The sequence below is a fragment of the Siphateles boraxobius genome, unplaced genomic scaffold, assembly GCF_051911475.1.
Source record: "Siphateles boraxobius isolate OS27281-9 unplaced genomic scaffold, OSU_SipBor_1 29, whole genome shotgun sequence".
In the NCBI taxonomy this organism is placed as follows: Eukaryota; Metazoa; Chordata; class Actinopteri; order Cypriniformes; family Leuciscidae; genus Siphateles; species Siphateles boraxobius.
In genome coordinates, this window is record NW_027508908.1 from 14,784,114 (window position 1) to 14,803,763 (window position 19,650).

Consider the following 19,650-nt stretch of genomic DNA (forward strand, 5'->3'; position numbering starts at 1 on the left):
TACACTGGTGTGCCTCAAGCCATCATATTAATCTGTGCTGAGCAGCTGAAGCCCAACTCATTACCAAAGCAATATCCTTGCAGCCTTCCGTACTGCACCTTTAATTATTAAATAATGTTTTAATTTATACGTAAAAATATTAAATGGTTTGTGAGAGGGTTAGATATTGGGGTACGGTTAAAGTAGGGGATAGTATTTTTGAAAAATATCTTCTTTTCTTGCAAATGAAGCTCAAGAGGCAGAATTCCAGACATCAAAATAAGACTTTCATGAACAAAGCAACATATCCTAGATGATGGCCGTCACATCTGCAGTTGTCTGTACCTTTTTCTTATCTGTTATTTCACAGTAGCCAACTGACTTAATTCTCTGGCCAGATTCACCCCTCCTGTTTCGTACAATTAAGTCTTTCATCTTTCGCCTTTCTCACTAATTGTGGAAGCCTGCCAATTGATGGTCAACACTTTGTCAGAAGCAAGATATAGCATTTTCCAAGGACAATCTACTCCCTCCCAGAGGCCAGAAGCCTCCACATGAAATGACATTATTTCACCACATAATAGTGGTTTTATTCTTTCACACCCACCTGTGGTTTACTAAAAATCCCCCACTAAGCAAAAACTGCTCAGTGGCCACATGAACTTATCAGATACGCTTGATCTTTGTCACAGTCACGTAGACATGAGGCCTAAAAACACATCTGGCTTTTATAGTATTCAAACTAGTTCTACAATTGTTTTTTATAGGATAAATAAAATATGTAATCAATAGAAAGTATCATCAGCTCAGTATAAAAACAATAGAAGTCAATGGAAAGTCCCAACGAAGATACAAAACAAGCATTTGTGTGGTTGTGTTGTTACGTTGTGGGGAACAAATGTCCCTAAAAGGATATTAAAACCTGAAATCACCTGCATTGTGGGTACCAGCCAACAATATCCATAAGGAAAACGTTTAATGAATTTACTAAATCATGTTTTAATTAAAATCTAAATCAGAAACAAAAAGGAGTCCGCACAGGCACACACCTAGTCATATTGCAAATTCAAAGGCTTTTAGTCTGATCCATTGTACACTTTCAACTTTTTCTATGCACCATGAACACTTTCTGGTTTATCGAAGTGCACATTTTGTACTGTAACCCTTCACTTAAACTCATTTGACCTGCATCTTTGACTGTTTGATTGTTCCTTGTACAGGTGTTTTGCATAATAGATGTGTGGATTTCATTGTTTCCCCCCCCTAAACCCTTCTGTTTTGGAACAAACATTTGGATAGAAATGAATTCTTCACCAAAGATGCATTTAATTGATAGTCTGTTTTACTGCATTCTTTAAATCAAATTATGCAGTCTTAGTAAGCATAAAAGAAATATTAAAAATAAAGATTAAAAACATTTAGAAAATATTATTGACTACAGATTTTTGAATGGTAGTGCATGTTTTTGGCATGGAAGAAATGTATAATTTTTTGTTAAAAAGAAATTTGCAAAAAGGTTAGCAATAATGTAAGGGAAATACAATATCATTAGATGAGTATAAAAACAAAAGATGTCATTGGATTCATAAAAAAGTGAGTCAGAAAGAACCAATGGCCTGTGTTCTGTTCTTGGCACTGATAAGAAGGGGCTCCATGTCTTAATATTAATTATTCATTAAAGCCTGATTAGAAATGGCCCACTTTTATAGCATATTGAGTTAGAAAAGAAATGTGTCTTACTTTCATCTAAACTGGCCATAAATATAGAAGAAATATATCACTACTAATCATTTTCTTTACAATTACAGACAGTCAGCTTAAACACACTGTTAGATATTCCCACTGTTTGATGATTCAGAAAGAACATAGTCCATATTAATATCCTGCTGGGCCTATTCTAGATCATGTCCATGAAATCCAAAAAGACAATTTATCCTATTGCTTCTTAAACTATTTATCTAGTCTTCTCAGAAGGTATCCTTTCTGAGAAGCTAAAGACGGACTGCTAAAAGGATTATTAATGCAAGCAAACTTATATAAAAACCTTAAAATCATCTTCTGCATTGATGCTTAAACTTGACTAGCTAATAAATTACAATGTTCAGATAACTTTTTTTAAATGGTGTGTTGTTCAAAAAAGGAAATGTCTGTCATTATTCTCTTACCCTCATATTGTTCCAAACCTGTATGGTTTCATTTCTACCACAGAACACACTTTTTGGGTCTGTTCTTTACAGAACGCTATCATATGACTTCAGAAGACATGGAATATAGTGACGTTTTTGGATGATATCCTTTTCACATTAAAATATCAACAAAAACATGGGCGTAGTCCTCAAAACCCTCGCTTCTCTTTTTTTTTTTGCCCCACAGCAGCGAACCAGAAGGAGGCCCTAAAGGGTTCATTCTATGTCAAGGAGGAGCCACAGGCGGAAGAGCCCCTGAGCTCTCAGAGAGGACCCAGCTACAGCTTCTGCCAAGAAGGACCCCCAGGGGCCATCAAGCAGCGAGAGGAGGGGAGCCCGATGTTGGGCAACAGCATCCTACTCAGCCAGGACATTAACGTCAAAGTGGCTTCTGAACTGCTTATGAAGCTCTCAGGTCAGCAGATGTATTTTGGTTCATGTGCTCAGATGTGTATATTTTCAGGCATGCTTTATCAGTGGTTGAATTCAGAAATACTGTTGAGGAAACTCAAAGGCCAGAAGATTGAGTGAGTGGGTGTGTGTGAGAGATGTGTGTGCCTTACATTCTCTGTATCTTTTCTTTGACACATTGCTTAGGTCATATTTAGAATAACCTTAATGCAGCAGTACAACAAAGGTCATAGAATATTTTAGTAAAATTATGTAAAACACTGTCAGGTCATCATAAAATGTAGCATTTGTTTAAATGTGCTCTTGTTTGTCTGTAAATGTTGTCTTTAGTTTGTATTTTTCTTTTCTTTCTTTCTTTTTTTTCCTCCTTTCTTTCTTCTCCTCCCTCTCTGACTTGCTACTGTCCATTCCACTCATATTTTCTGGGCAGAAGTAAAATGGTAATTCCTTTTCATGTTGTTCAGTCAATGTGCTTTTTATCCTGGTCAGTCCTCTGCCAAAATAAACCCATTGATTGCTGTTTTGGGCCGCTGGTCCAATCTTTATTTGAACTCTACAATACAAGGGGATTGAAAACAGTTCAGGACTAAAAAGTATTTTTTTGTCACATACACTTTGTGTATAAATGTGGTTGAAATGGACTCTGGAAGATGACAATTTTGGAGTGATTATTTGTGGAAAAAATGCTTTATTGATAACAAAGTACAGAGAGGGTAGTGTGATAGAACATGATAGCGTTGCCAGCCATAATTAAACATGCGTCACTCACATGATCACTGTGTCAGACCATATGTCTATACCATAAAAAAATTAAGTGCTATTTAATTTTTTAATATTACGTTGGGCTGGGTTAAAAAATGGATTTGTCAACACATAATGATTCTGAACTGAACACAAATCTAATCCAAATCAAGTAAAAATTTTAACTGGAGACCTAATTCCTGTCATAACTCAATTTTGACTAAATCTGTAGTCACTGTTTTGCCTTTTGTACCGCAGAGTAATCAATAACAGAAAATGTAGATGTTTCAGGAATCATTTGAGTGACTCCATTAATCAGAATCCAGAATCGAATCATGAGAGATTCCCTCACCTACTATTGATAGCCTTAAAATCGACAGGAAACCTAAATTTCATTCCCCCCCCTCAAATCTTGCCGGTGTACACATCATCAGAGAAGAAATGTCTTTACAAGGAGGGCGGGATGTTAAATGGATAGTTCGCCCAAAATTGAAAATTACCCCATTATTTACTCACCCTCAAGACATCCTAGGTATACCCACCCACCCACCCACCCACTTTTTAAGACCAATGATATTGGACCCACTCACTTTTACCGTCTCTAATTCAGCGCATATGTCTGTTCGCTGAATGAACGAATTAAACTCCATTTCTGCTGAATCATTATATTTCACAACGAGCCGCAACTGACGAAAATAACCACCCTTTGTACCCTTCCAGTCAAATATTGCGTTGCAAACATCAATAACAGCTTTAAGTTGTCAATGCTGGCAAATGACCATGATATCAGCAGCGGGATAATCCACAGATAGCTGTGTATTTAATGCACGACGTGAAGCGGAGTTTAGTTTACTTGTTTAATTAAAATGCACCAGAATACATGAAATGGCATTTACTCCAGTAACATTTTTCTGGTGGAGGACCCACCCACTTTTTTTTTTTTTGCTTCCGACGCCCATGAGCAAAGTGATGGGGTTTTGTATAAACCCCCATCTGTGTAAGAAAAATATCCATATTTAAAACTTTAAAAACTAAAATAACTAACTGGCCTACGCAAGTCGACTTGCGCGAAAAGAGTAACACTTGACGCGATGTAGGAGTACCGTAAGCTTTGACTCCTTTCGCGGTTCAAACAAATAGAGCTGAGCAACAAACTCAAGCTCCTCTTCTCTATCCTCTCAATCCTCTGACATTTCTCTTTAAGAAACTGGTGTTTTGTTTTGCGCTATCCTCTGCGCTTCAGCGTTCTTCAATACATCATGCGTCAGGTCAGGGGTTACTCTTCCGTCGTAAATCGATGCATACGGCCGTCTGTCAGTTATTTTAGTTTATAAAGTTTTAAATATGGATATTTTTCTTACACAAACACATCACTTCGCTTCAGAAGGCCTTTATTAACCCTCTGGAGCCGTATGGATTACTTTTAAAATGGATAGATGCACTTTTTTGGGCTTCAAAATCTCATACTCCATTCACTGCCATTATAAAGCTTGGAAGAGCCAGGATATTTTTTTATATATTTTTGATTATATTCGTCTGAAAGAAAAATGTCATATACACCTAGGATGGCTTGAGGTTGAGTAAATCATGGGGTAATTTTCATTTTTGAGTGAACTATCCCTTTAATGTTTTTTTTTATTTTTTTATTAAAGGCACATGTTTAAAAAATAAATAACAATAAAAAAACAAGGATATGCAATGATTAGTCATTTATAATAAACAATATAATTATGTGCAATATTCAATAAAAACAGTCCATTTTAAAGTATTTATAATTTACCACATCTTCCTTTTTTGTGTAACCCTATATTTCTTTATACATCAGGTCTTGAGAAACAAACAGAAACTGAGTGAGAAAAGCACTTGCCAAAAAAAAGAGAGAGAGAGAGAGAGAGAGAGAGAGAGAGAGAGAGATCTAGAGTAGTCCATTACAGAGGATGATAGGGAGTGATTCACTCTAAAGCAGTGTATTTGACGGGCACCACACACCAGCTGCTGCTGCTCCCTCCCCATGATGCCTTACACTTCAGCGTGACTCAGCCGTGCCAAGAGAGAGCTGGTTTTAACACGTGTGCTTCCTGACTGCACAGCCCCAGGTCACGTTTCCCCTGAGAGTGAGTGAAAGTGTGCGCGTGAACTAGAGAACCGAGCATATACGAGTATGGAAAACACTAAGACGTGAGAAAGCGAGAGAGTGCACTTCACTTGTTTTTGAGCATTATGTGTGTGCGTAAATCTCATTGAGAGGTCTCCGTGACTTCCCACATTAGAACTACTACGAGCGAGAGCCTCTTACCCGCTCACCCCACCTCCAGGATGTGTTTCCTCAGCCTCTCTCTCTCTCTCCGTCTCCAGAGGCCAGGAACAGGGACCAATTAGCCTGTTTGTTGTCAAGCTGAAGCAGTTTTACACGACATGGCCTCACAGATCTCTCTCAGCGCAGCCACAGCGGCATGCAGACATGCAACCAAGTGGATCTAAATAGCTGTGCTCCGCTAGCTGCAGGCTGGGGATCAATGCCATGGAAACAATGACATCGTCTGCGGTCTTGTGTGTGTGATGCAGTGGTGCAGTCTTGAGGTCATTTAGGGGAAGGTCATTTCTGTCTGGCTCATTTGCTCATAAGCACACTGCCCTGCTGACCGAGGATGTCTCAGCAACCCCCTCACTCATCTTAAGCCCATCTAGCACCTCTTTACATGAAATGCAATGGGGGTTGTGTACTGTAGTGGTTGTGTATATGTTCACTTGGCACTGTTGTGCGAATCTCCGCAAACTCAGGCTGCGCATTCAACTCACTGCGCTCACTAAGAGTTTATACTTGACTTGCTCGCCATTGCATTGTTCTAAAAACAACAGACGGCAATGTAGAAGATCAGCTGAAACGGCAGCGAGAAGTAAAACTTTACATTTAGCTTCCCGGGCATTATACCTTATAACAGGTTTTTTTTTTTCAATTATTAGACACATGGTAGACACTTTATTTCCACTTTTTTGAATATTTTCTTAATTTTTATTTAAAATAAGTGCTTTTCTGATCTGATATGTGATGGGGAAAGCAAATGAGTACAAATTAGAACAAATTAGTACTATGTGGTCAGCTTCAACTAAAACAAGAGAACGAGAACAGCATGCCCATGATTTATCAAAAACGAGAGAATGAATTAGGACAACACGGCCATGATTTAAATAAAATGAGGGAACAAATTCATGGCCATGATATCAATTTTTTCTTCCATGTTTTCCTCCGTACTCCTGTGTTTTGATTGTGACATTTCTTGTTCTTTGTGAAGATGTTTTTAGTTGGTTCAGGTTTTGCAAGCTAACTGCTCTGCATTTTAGCTTAGCACACCGCCTGTTAATTAGACTACTAGCTTAGTCTTTACCCTACATAACTCAATGACACATTTTTATACATATTCATTTTGTTTGATAAGGTATTAAAAATGGCTACCCACGGGGGTCCTATGTATACTCAACTCAACAGGCGGACCAAATCAAAGCCGCTTTAAGGCAAGCCTCCCAAGGTTAGCAAAAAAAGCATAACACTGGTACGCAGAATTATTTTTTATAAATGTCAGTGGAAGAAGCTTCACTATTCTGCTTTTGTGGGGATAAAGCTTATAATTTAATTAATCAACAGTCTATTGCCAAATCTTCAACATGTTTACCATTAAACATTGATTTTGGATTGATCTATTTTTAGAATTTAATTTAGAAAGAAATCACGGACAATTTTGCAACATTGGGATTCAGTTTACGATTACAGTTTATGGTATCTGCAAACAGTGAATGACTATCGCATAACAGAAATTCAATGATGTCAAAGCTGCAATGTTATTGGTTTTCAAGGCACAAAACCATCACAAAAAGTATTCCCAGGTTGCTCCAAGGTGATTGTTCACGTGTTAAGTTCATGGTCGCATCATATGAAAGGTGGACCCTGGTTGATTTGTAGTGATTAACAAAAAACAAGGAGTAAGTTAAAGTGGTTTTGAATGTAAGCACTGACAAGACACAAGTTTTGTTGTTTTTTTTTTTATTTTTTATTTTTTTTGGTGGGGGTTAACAGTGTAGATAGCAGCTCTCCCAGTTTGAGGTGTTGCATCACACGATTAAAAGTAGGTCACCCCCACCCCCCATTAAAACCAGTTAACAATGTGTCGACTTGCCCCACATCTGTTTGATGGTAGCTGTTTGCATCCTGGGGCTAATTACCACTGCCGTATTAGTCCCTCTGCACTGATGGTTCCTGGGTTTCAACAGATGGACCATGATGTGGTGCAGCACCGGGGGGGGGGGGGGTTTGGCACACAGGACCTAAGAGAGGACTGCCATCCTCTCATCCTCCAAAACGCAACATATATTTGTCCCAACGGGTAGAGATACATAGAATTGCAGCTTTCTCAAGGGAATTGTTTCTTGACCTGGTCATCTCTTCATCTTTTCTGCCAGGTTCTTGACCTTTGTTATTATACCGAAAGCCAATTAGAGGCATCATACAGAGCTCAGCAGTAAAACAACAGGAGCCTTGCCATCTAGAGATATTGCGGTAGGCTGATGAGTGGCCGTGACCTCACAAATCCCACCTCAAAATTGGAATTAGTTGAGCTGGAATCCAATGAGCTGAAATTTAGAACTGATTACTCAAGAAATGTATTTTGACAGCGACATTTTTTTTAGCATTGGAAAAAGCAGCATCTAAGAGTGTAGTTTGAAAAAGGAATGTGAAAAGGATCTGATTGATGAGTCCAATGGGTCTCAAATGGTGGAATCTCTGGATACAGCAATGTTTTAATATTAATTAAATATGCTATTCTGAAAGATCTCATATTTGACCAATGGTGAAAAAGTTTCTAATTGACCAGTGCTGAAATATTTTTAGGGTGATCATTGATGGTGACTAGGTGGTACCTGTCAGAGCATGTGAGCGAAGCGGAGCGGTGTGACGCTCAGCTCAATATTCCGCTCTATGCGCGTGCGCTCCACTCATTCGCTCGCGTCCCAAGCGAACGCTCCACTGATGAATCGCTCACGCTCACCGGTAAAACAAATCCCGCTCAGATCCCGCTCAGACATAAAATGTCTCTGTAGGCTACTTGCTTTCTGTTTGTACTTTTTAATGAATATCTGGAATAAATGTATCATTTACAGTAGCTAGGATTGTAAATAGAAGTTATTTCGGGGTGATTCTGAATAAAAGTCTGTTCTTTTTATTCATTTAAATGCATTAAATTAACTTAATTAAAAAACATGTCTAGCCCTTTGGCAAACTTGCTTATTAAATGCAATAACTGAAAAGGTATATTTGATTTTCGTTATTTTATTTACGTGAACATAACTGCAGTTGCAAAACAGGCATATTAAAACGCGCGCGCACGCACGCATGCACGCACACACAAACAAGATGCATGTTATGCATAAGGCTCGCAACTTCCTTAAAAAATATATTTGAACTCCATAACCAACCCACTATTGCTTTAGCTAATTCACCGATTCTCGAACTACCAAATCACAATAGGGCATTCTGAGTAGAGCGAGCGGCGCTGAGCGGACGGAGCGAGCGGAGCGGAATCTTCAGAAAGGCACTCTCCGCTCAGGAGGAAGTATTACCGCTCCGCTCACATGCTCTGGTACCTGTATGGTGGTAGTTGGCCTGAAAAGTTTAAAAACCTCTGGACTAGTTGATTTAAAGGAAGTTGTGGCATGAAACGTTGAAAAATCAGCAGTTACACAATGGCCAAAGACATTCGTTTGCATTTATAGTTCATTAGTTATTAAGAAATGGCTAGGTTGAATGCAAAAACATATAATAATTCTCTAACAGAGTAACTGACAAATATTCAACTTTTTTACAAATGGGCTAGATTTAGCCTAAACTAGTTGAATAAAAACATGAATCTGAATGAATACCAAAACATGAATACCTACAGATTATGATTAATAATAAAAAACATTGCTTACAGCAGGGGATTGGAAATCCAACAGTAATTATAATGAAATTTATTTTTGAAGGTCAGATTTGTTGGTTTTGTTACAAAAGTTGTGCTTTGAGACTATAAAAAAAAAGATGCATTTAGTGACACAATGTCTTAAGAGGCTTTTACCATACGAACTGTCAAACATCTAACTAGCATAACAAACTATTTCCAAATTCATCACTTGAACCATGACCGTTAAATGCTCCATCCCAAAAAAGGAAAAACAATTGCCTACTTGGTTGTTGGATCATGACTAGTAGAACACCTTTACCCATCCCCAGCTTAAAAGATTACCCCGCATGTATTTTATGACTGCAAAAAGACAGTCTTTTCACCATCTAGAGTGAAGATACACCTCCACATGAAATGCAACCACTATGAAGCCTGCACAACCATTTGACCATTTTCTGCATCTCACACAACCCGGCATCCATCCAGTAGCCTCTTCAGGGGCATGTGGAGCACTGATTCTCTCTTGCTTTCTCTCTCCGGCTGAGCTGAGGTGAGTGTTGCATCATGATGTGCTGAATTATTGAGAGGCTGTTCGGCCGCTGGTCTGGGATCAGCTCTCCCTTGTCTCTTTGTGGGTTGCGGTTGCTCTGGACCTCTTTGAAGCAGCTGAACTTTTCACCTCGTGTCTAAGCAGGTCATCCTTTCCGTCGGGCCAGAGGAGACGTAGTACAGAATGACAACCTCATTCTCTATTCTCCTTCTCCTCCGTCTCACCCTCTCGGGTCTCTTTCTTCCTCTTTAACTCTCGTTTTTTGTTTTCTTTTCTGTGTCTGCACCTCTGATGCTTCATCGACTAGCCAACTAATCTGCCTTAAATGCTAGTGGTACTTTAAAATGGAATAAATTTAAAGACACAATCTTTCCAAGAATAAACTGCCTAATTGACTGTTCACTTGTCAAGCATTGTAACCAATCCCAATTTTCTATCTTGATTTCACCTGCTTCATCACGATTCCACCTCCTTTCGCTATTTGCATCTCTTCTGTGTGCATCAATTCCCTTTCTCTCTCTCACGGTCTCATCTCCAAATTCATATTCTCAGGCTACTGTACAGTGCATCAAAGTGCATGTGACAAGTGGGGTTTGCATGTGTTGAATGACTAATGCTCTAAGGCTGTCAGATTGTTTAGTATGCCAAACGAATGCGATGCCAACGATGGTTGATTCATGCCTACATTGTCTAAATGAGGGTGATGAAGTTTGCGACGCATGTCTTTGTCACCAACCTTCATTGCTTTTTTATATGACGCCTCTGAAATGTTTGACGTAGAAATACTGGTGGGTGAAAGAAGACATAATATAATTATAGGTAGTTGACATGAAATCCTTTTTTCAAGTTTACATGTCCTGTGGTGAGACATGGTGTCTAAAGCTATTTTTAGCAGCATTGTCCTAATTGTCTTTTTCCTTATTTTATTGATAACTTTTATTAAACATGCAGTTTGCTTGAGCCCAAATTAACTAAAAAGCTGCATTTACAAATTAACAATGAAGTATTATTTAAAATGAAGAGTAATAGCATAAAGCTGACTTAAAGGAAATTGTAACAGTCTCGTTCGGTTTTGGTTTAGTTTTTTTTTTATATTCTGCTACCTGTTCTGCTCTACCTGAGTTCTGTTCGCTAGTTAGTTTCTTTAGTGACTGATTACATTCACCTGTGATTCATTTAGTTCCTTTGTTAACTGTGCACTGGTATTTAAGCCCTTAAGTCCTCAGTCATTTGTATGGTATTGTTTGTGTTTGTGTGGTAATGTTATATGAGATTGATTCCTGCATTCTCCTGGGTGTTTCCAAGTAAAGACTTTGTTATTGAATTTCCCGTGTCGTGCGATCATTGCCTTGAACGTGACAGAAATGTGAAGTCATATTAATTTTAACCAAACCTAACATGATTTTTTTTTTTAATCCAGTAAAGGTTTTAGATCAACTACAGACAGTTTAGAACTGCATCAGTTATACCCCTTTTCCACCATAGCATTTTGAGAGCCGTTTCGGAGCCGGTGCCTACTCGCGAACCAGTTCTTTGTGTTTCGACAGCCAAAGAACCGGTTCTCGGCCAGGAAAACTGGTTCCAAAGCGGCACCAACTCTTTGCTGGACTAGAACCGTTCTTTTACCACGTCATGCTTACGTCGGGGGCTGGGTGCGGGTTTAGATGTGTTCTAAATATCTTTTCTGACCGCAAAGCCAGGAGAAACATTTGCAGAAACACGATGTAGTCCGCCATTGTAATTGTAATGCTTGAAGTTGGCGCAAGTGTTTCTAGCTTTATTTTTTTTTATTTTTTTTTTATTAAAAACATTATGTAAGCAAAGAAGAAAACAGTCACAATATAGAACAAATAAACGGAAAGAAAAAAAAGACACAAGACAGGGGTACATAACTAATCAGAAAAGATTACATATCAAAGGAAAAGATTAAAAGACTTACATATTTCAATTGTTTTTAAAGCCTTCTTGGTACACGAGTTAGAGATAATCCCAAAGTAATGTTGTACTTGCAAGCGTTTCTAGCTAAGATGTAAGTATGGCGACGTACACAGTAACGTAACAACGTCGGTCGCTGGGCGCTCTAGTCAGTGAAAAAACAAACAGTTTGTTGTGTGATTAACATTAAGGCAATTAACATACAGTATATTAAGCTGCTTGTATTCATTTGTCCTTCTCCCACCTTTCGTTGTCAGAGACAGGACATCATGCATTTGCATACACATTCTTTAAACCTATTATGCTTAAGCCTACAATGCGCGTGGTCATGTAAATGCATTAAACCATTTTCCTTTATCAGCGTGAGGTCATAAATGGCTTAAGCAAAAACTGATCGACACAGCTAGAAATTTGCCCATTACCCTGATTTCTCCTGGCATGTAAACACCTTAACCTGCACTCTTTTGGCTTATTGAAGTGCGCATCTGTGATATGTAACAGGAAAGCATCCTTTACTTCGGATTCAAGTGCATATTGTACACTCCGACTTTTTCTTGACCCAAGAAATAAAACAAAATGTGTTCTCATCCCGTGCAACCAAAAGAGACGTGGTACAGTTGTTGAAACTGCAAACATCCATGGAGAATATGTGTTTTTGAGTTTTTAAGGCTTTATTTAACACTGCACCAATTTTGTTGTGATGTCGCTACCGGGGAATAAGGACATAAGCAGCCAAACTCAACAGGTCTGTAGCACATGTGCTAACCACGTTTCCACAGAATCGACGTGTCTGTGTTTTCTATTTGTTTTCCATGAATCTGCGCTGGGTGTAAGACTGTCAGAGCTCACAGGAGAGATTTAACAGGCAGGAATCTTTGATAGACCAGATGGCTAAACAGATAATTGACACTGGTCAGCCTTGGTTTAACCTCCCTGCACTAGTGCGCTCTCATTGTGTGTTTGTTTGTATTTTCCTTTCTGTATTTGCACATTTACTCATGATAATTTTGCATATCTAACACACTGGCTATTTTAGATGCTTTCAAAACACTGCCGATTGGGGTTGTGCTCTCTTCCTCTGACCCGCTCTCTACATCACTCTTTCTACGTACAGTACATGCGTACAAATGCATTTGAAAGCAGTTACTGACGTCACTGAACCCAGTTGTGTGTGTGTGTCTGTGTTGTGAGACTGCGTGTCCCCTAAATGACCCCGGCCCTCAATCTGGCTCCAGGCACTTTATTAAGGGATTAACGGGCTAGTGGTTGTCAGTGTCCCCGTGTGCCATTGCCTCCTCCAGCTCCTGACACCTGGGCACACTACTGAACCCCCCCCCCCCCCCCACACACACACACAAACGCATACAGACTCTTGCACACGCTCGGACACTATAAACATACACTGTACTCACTCACTATCTAGGTCAGAGCCAGACAACAACACTCCGACAGACCCTGCCCAATAACACTCGCTGTTAACGGGAGGGGTGGAGGTCACCCGGCCTACCCACAATCTCTTGCTCCCTCGTCTCCGGCCAGACAAACTTCATATGATTATGCCCCCTCAGCCTCCCTCCCCAGCTGTCTGATCAAGCGTGGTCAACCCTGAGAAGCATATGCCATCTACCGCTCAGCTATACATACTGTCAGACGTCTGATATGATAAGAAGAACAGGCTAAACGTTTTTCTACCCTCCTTTTTTTAGATTCGAACACAGGGAGCAGACCTCTTTGTTTTTCTATATCAGAAAGGCTGAGTGAGTTTACAAGAGCTGGTTTTGATTAAAAGAACTGTGGCGTTCCTATGAGCTCACTGACTGTCTGTCTTGTTTGCCCTGTCGTGGCGCTTGCATGTTTTTTTTGGCTAACCATAGAGCATTCTTGAAACCTTTAGAAGTTTGTAAATATACTGTCAAGTTTAACCCTCATTGTCGTGTTCTGCTTGAAACCACTGCACTTTATGACTTCAAATGTACAAAAACAAAACGCAAAGCGCCAGGTATCCAGCCAAAGTTTGGCATTTTTTGGATTGGCACTATGTATCTTCTCTTTTTTTTAAGAGATGGACAAGGAATTGATTTTATTTGAAGGAGGTACTTTGTTTTGTTGTTCTCTTTCTCTTTGGCTTAGCCTTGAGCAGTCAGTAAGAAAAAAAAACATTCTGAGTCATTTTGACCAGATTTTAAACCCCCTTTTTAAAGCCAAATTATAGACATCTGCTTCAGCTTGACCCGCCTTTGGTAAAAGCCTTATCTCAATGATGCCCTTGTCTCTGTAGCGGTTTAAAAATCAAATGAGTCACAAAGCGGACAACCAGGCTCAAATTTAAATATGTTGCACGTGACAGTGGATTGATGTCTATTCTTCCTTTGGCCAGGTGGCTTAAATGTTACAAAATCTTGCTTCTTGGTTTAGCACAATGCAGAAAATGTGGGTAATTACCAGGACATTGCTATGCTATTGTCAGGGTGTTTACAGGCCCAATTAAAGAGAGCCTAGTTATGGCACAGGTCCTTCCTTAACTTATTGTCTATATGACTTTCTATGGGATATTTCATCACGCAATGACATAGAAATTATGAACACATGCAAAAACAAGAGATAAACAATTAAATAGTAATAACTGATTCTGTTGTTGTTAATGTATGCTTTTTCATGCAAGCCTGTGGTTTACACTTTAGATTAGGGTCCGATTCTCACTATAAACTAACTATTAACTATGACATTTGCCTCAATAAACTCCTAATTACTGCTTATTAATAGTTAGTACGGTAGTTGTTAAGTATATGTATTGGGTATGATTAAGGGATGTAGAATATGGTCATGCAGGATAATGCATTAATATGCGCTTTATAAGTACTAAAAATGAGCCCAAATCCTATTAATATGCATGCTAATAAGCAACTAGCTAATAGTGAGAATTGGACCATAAACTAAAGTGTTACCAAACCTGTTTTCCTTTTTTTGCCAATTATTTTATCAGATAAATACCTTAACTAAGTTTACTGTTTTGTTCTTGTTTTTTTGTAGAAGTAATTCATAAAAGTTTCAAGAAAATAAATATTATTGCCAAAAAATGTATACAAAAATTGTGTTGAGTCAAAATTCCATAGGACATGGAATGCATTATTTACGTAATGATACCATTACCAACAATGTAAATATGTCCCATCCTATGACCAAGAAATATAAAAATTACATTGATGAGGGTTGATTATTGATAAATATTTCAAAAACCACAGCATGTCGGGTCAATTTTACCCACTTTATGCATTCTTGTGCGTCTAATTTCAACATTTATTTTAATAAGAAATGTTTCTTGAGTTCCGAGTCATCATATAAGAATGATTTGTGAAGGATCAGGTGACACTGAAGACTAAGACATTAAGGGTAATGATGCTGAAAACTCAGCTTTGCCATCACTGAAATAAATTACATCTTAAAATATATTACAATAGAAAATGGAAACTAAATACATAAATATTATCACCTGTGGTGGATCGGCTGCAATTTCATGGGATTGTGTTGCTCTTTTTTTTTCTCAGTTTCATTCAAAATGACTTGAGACCTTAGTGGTAACTTTTTCCACTAAGTTGAAAAAATCCAGAGGCATTCGAGCACCGTATGTCCGATCTCGCCTCAGTACTGCCACTGACTATCACATGCGCAAATGACACCACTCTCCACCAGTGATGCAGTTGCCAAATATAGGCTACTCATTGATCTGCCACTTCTGCAAAAAGCTTTTATTACTTGAAATCTTTGTCTGAAGCTGAAGTTTAACAATTTTGTTTGTTGAAATCTCTTAGCATGCAATGCTAATTAGATCAGTGTTATGATGGTCATTTGCAAATGGAATAACATTCTTTTTAATTTGCGTTTTCAGAGAATAACAAAGACGCTTGCATCCAGAACGTCATAGTGAAAGCGGAGCCTATGGAAGTGGACCCGCCCCTAGAATTGGCCCCACCTTCCTCTCATCTGCTGGGCTTTGGCACTTCAGGGGCATGTGAGAAGAAGGAACCCATGGTCAACCTCCCAGATCCCTTGCCCCGCCCCCAAAATGACCTCTTCTCCCAAGACATATCAGTCAAAATGGCCTCTGAGCTGCTTTTCAAATTGTCTGGTAAGTCTATTTGAAAGAAGAAACAGGGTGGACTGTATGTTTTAAAAAGAGCTCTCTGCAGCAACAGTCTTCATGTTTTCTTCTTCATCGTCTTCTCTGATTGCTGAACTGACACACTAGAAAGTAGAGGGATATTTGTGGTGTTAAATGATGGGAGGATTGAGCTTTTCTTCCAAGAGCGTTCTGAGGATTAGCAGTGACAAACCTGCCCCGAGCGCTCCTCGCTGCCAGCTACGGCTCTCTTTAAATGCCACCTAGCACCTCAGAAGCCGATCACAACCCCCCCTCACACACACACACATATATATATATATATATATATATATATATATATATATATATATATATATATATATACATGCACAAACCTCACATGCACGCCATTCGCACCCTATCACCTCCCCCCTACCCCATGGGAGTGGTGTGTAGCTGCACATTGTGTATGTATAACCCCTCAACCCTCGACTCCCTCAGATTGTTCTCAAACATTCTGGCTCAAGCACACTCGGTTGCACACACTTCCCTTGTCTCTCTCTTTCTCTCTCTCTCTCTCTCTCCCTCTTGCTCCTGTGCAGCATCGTCATGGCAACGCAGAGAGCCCTTCCATCCTCTGTGAGCCGTGTGACCGAGAGGGTGTCAGGGAGAGGGGGCTTAGGAAGTGCCACCCAGGGAGCAAGGTCATTACCAGACCACCAGAAGAGAGAAAGACAGGCAGATAGACAGACAGACATGAGATACTGTTCTCTTTTCCCCTTTGTATTTGATATTTTAAATGCAGTTTGTCTTTTTAAAACCTAACCACTGCAATCCCTGCTGAAAAGACTGTCAAAAAATCAGTATGCATATTAAAATTTTTGAAATATCTAAACATCCTTAAAACAAAATAACATTTTTAAGTAAAATTGTGTGATATACTAAGACTTCAAATAATCTTAAATGTATTGAGTTCTTAAACATAAAAAAAATACACACCACTAAGTTTTGCTAGATTTTTTTTTTCTTATAACAAGAAAAAAAAATTGTTGGAAATGAGAATTCAATACATGTTCTGAATATATTTATGCAGTTTCAAGTACATGTATCTTGTTTTAAAGATGTTTCTATTTTTACTGGAAAACAGGAATTTTATACTGGTCTAGCTGGTTGACATTATAAAATCAACTGAAATTGTGACTGTAAAATACAATTTGTTTTATTATAAAATTATTGAATTCATTGAATATATTAGCAACTATTGACTTTTATAAGATTGAAATTAACAAATAAATTGTATAGGGAAAAAAACTATTTTATAGCAATATTGGTGAAACTGGATGTTGGTCTACCAGCAAAAACAATGATTGTTTTTTTTTTCATCAGGGATGGATAATTGGTCAGCTTTATTTATGAATAGTTCTACAAAAAAAAACATATTTATTAAAGAAAATTAAAATTTTTACACCTACTTGTGGTAAATTATGTTTTTAAGTACAACATTACAAAACCGGTTCAGTTTAATTCCATTGTGTTTTTCTTTTTCAGAAAAAGTAAGTAAAGCAAACGAAAACAAAGACAATGCATCAATCGGTATACACAGGTAGGTTTGCTATTGTGGGCCTGTTATGCTTCTGGAATTTAGCTTCGCACATTTAGTGAATCTAATGGTAGCTTGTGGTTTTACAGCCCTTTCCTAGACGACCGCTTTAGACAATCACCTTTCAGCACGCGCTCCAAGAGCTCTTCCCCAGCTGAAGCCGGATCTTCAGGCAGGGTTGCCCAGCAAGGTAAGAACCTTTCCTCCGCACCAGACAAGAGCCTTACCTCACTCATTCAGCGTACATAATTGACACCTAGTAACCGGTCATAAATATTTCTTACTGCCCATAGGGGCTTTCGCACTGGGCAGTTCTAGGAACTAGCCACCAGGGTGGTTCTCCGAAAAGTAAAGGTTCCCCAGAGGAACATTTTCCTGCTTGCTGTAGGAACTGTGAAGTGATGTAAGCCGTGCTTGTTGTTGTGACTTTTATTTTGACTGCGCGGCGGACCTTTATTTTGACGGCGCTAAGAACACCAGTGCCTGAGCACACAGCGCTCCCATTCTTCATTAGCTTATGATCTGTTTAATACGTTATTAGATAGATCTGTTACACAAAGAAAGTAGACAGTAGTGAAAAGTTATTAGCGTTTGCCGTGTGGTTGATGTCCAGTGTCGCTAGCAGAGCAGAAATACATGATCATGTTTGGCTCGGTCCCCTCAAAGTTGCATTGGACTTTCTCCTTAGCGTAAAGGTTAAAAGGCCCATCTATCACTGTTTTCCATGTTCATAGAGTTAGTTTCTGTAGTAAATAAATAGGCTATAATCTGTGGGGTGTACACAGCTTTTTTTTAAATGATGGGCGCTGGTGTTTCGCATGCCTTCGGCCAATCAGCGTACACTATTTTCACTGGTAGTTACTATAGTGCTGGTTTAGACCCTACTCTGAAGTAAGAGGCTAGGAGCTAATTTAGTTCCTCCAAAAGGAATTCCTAGAACTAAAATCGTCCCTAGTTCCTGCGGTGCGAACACGGCAAAATCCGGGTACTTCTGCAAATAGTTCTAGGAACTATGAAAAGGTTCCTTCGTTGTGAAAGACCCTCGTGACACTGTATATTTTATTATTTTTAATCATGATTTTATTTTTGTTAGGGTTTGTTGGGATTATTTCAGTGTTTCCTATGCATATTCATGACTGTAAAAATGTTCAAGTTCAGGGAAGATGAAGACAGGAACATAAAGTCCAGGCCTGGTCTTCCACTGTCATGACTCCTCCTTTTATCCTTCCGGAGCTCCTCCGTGGGACTCGAGACTTTACTCGCCACTTTAGCACATTAGCACTCGCACCACTAAGGCCTCACTCACTTCCCACGGCTCTCGGCTCTTCACTGCTTGCCACAATGACAAACATTGCATGTAATATGATATTTATTCCTAATATGTTTTGGAGCCTTAGTGTGAAGAATATTCAACAACTTCTAGAGAAAAAAACTCGAATAATTCTGATCCAATAATTCCACTTAGGTAAAAGCAAAATAAACAAAACATCTATATCGCAACATGTTTTTAGTAAATATTTGTATGTGTCTGGCATCACTGATTTGTACAGTTTGATGTAGGCCCTATATAATTTTTAAGCTACTGTACATTAATAAGTAATTTTATGTGGATTTGGTGCTCATTTTGGACCCTGCTCACATCTACATAGATCTATGCACACAGGCCGCCCCTCTCATCTAATGTGAGGCTACAGAGGCCCGTCGTGCTCCCACTCAGCTTTGAGACCGCTGCACTGGGCAGCTGGCACTCCCTGCCTCCCTCTACTGGCCCCTCTGGCAAAGGGTAATTAGTTTGCGCTCGCCTGGCCCGATTCCCTACACCAGTTAATGAAAAAATGATTGGGTTTTTCGTGTCCAGGGTGCGTGAAAGTTAATTCACTACACACTCAGGCATGCGTTCATTCTTGCTCGCAGACACAAAGCAGACGTACACAAATCACATAAGAGCGGCTCTGACCCATGCCCATCTTTTTTATCTCTCTTTTTTCTTTATAATTCTTTCTGTTACTCCATCTCTCTTTGGCGTTTTCATTGCTAAGAGTCGTAACACCTTATGACCCGGTGTGGGTAGTAACTCCCACTCCTTAGTTAAGACAAAGAGCTCTAATTTTTTATTTTTAACAGCACAATCCGTGGTCAAAAATTAATGAATTGCTCTAAAATAGTTTTGTATTTATGCCAAAGATAAACTTAATCACTGTTTGTTTGTGTGTGTC

At 39.0% G+C, this 19,650-nt stretch overlaps 1 protein-coding gene across 5 annotated transcripts in view; it reads left to right on the top strand.

Annotated features, from left to right (window-relative positions):
- znf827 (zinc finger protein 827) overlaps positions 1-19,650 on the top strand; it is a 93,815-nt gene that overhangs the window by 45,753 nt on the left and 28,412 nt on the right. For all 5 annotated transcript variants that reach the window (XR_013207824.1, XM_077246650.1, XM_077246649.1 and 2 more), the window contains exons 5-8: positions 2,353-2,580; positions 15,622-15,861; positions 17,383-17,437; positions 17,524-17,624. Coding sequence is in view for 4 of the 5 variants with exons in the window: in XM_077246650.1 (XP_077102765.1) it covers positions 2,353-2,580; positions 15,622-15,861; positions 17,383-17,437; positions 17,524-17,624 (624 nt within the window). In the remaining variant the exon portion in view is untranslated. The remainder of the gene's footprint in view (positions 1-2,352; positions 2,581-15,621; positions 15,862-17,382; positions 17,438-17,523; positions 17,625-19,650) is intronic.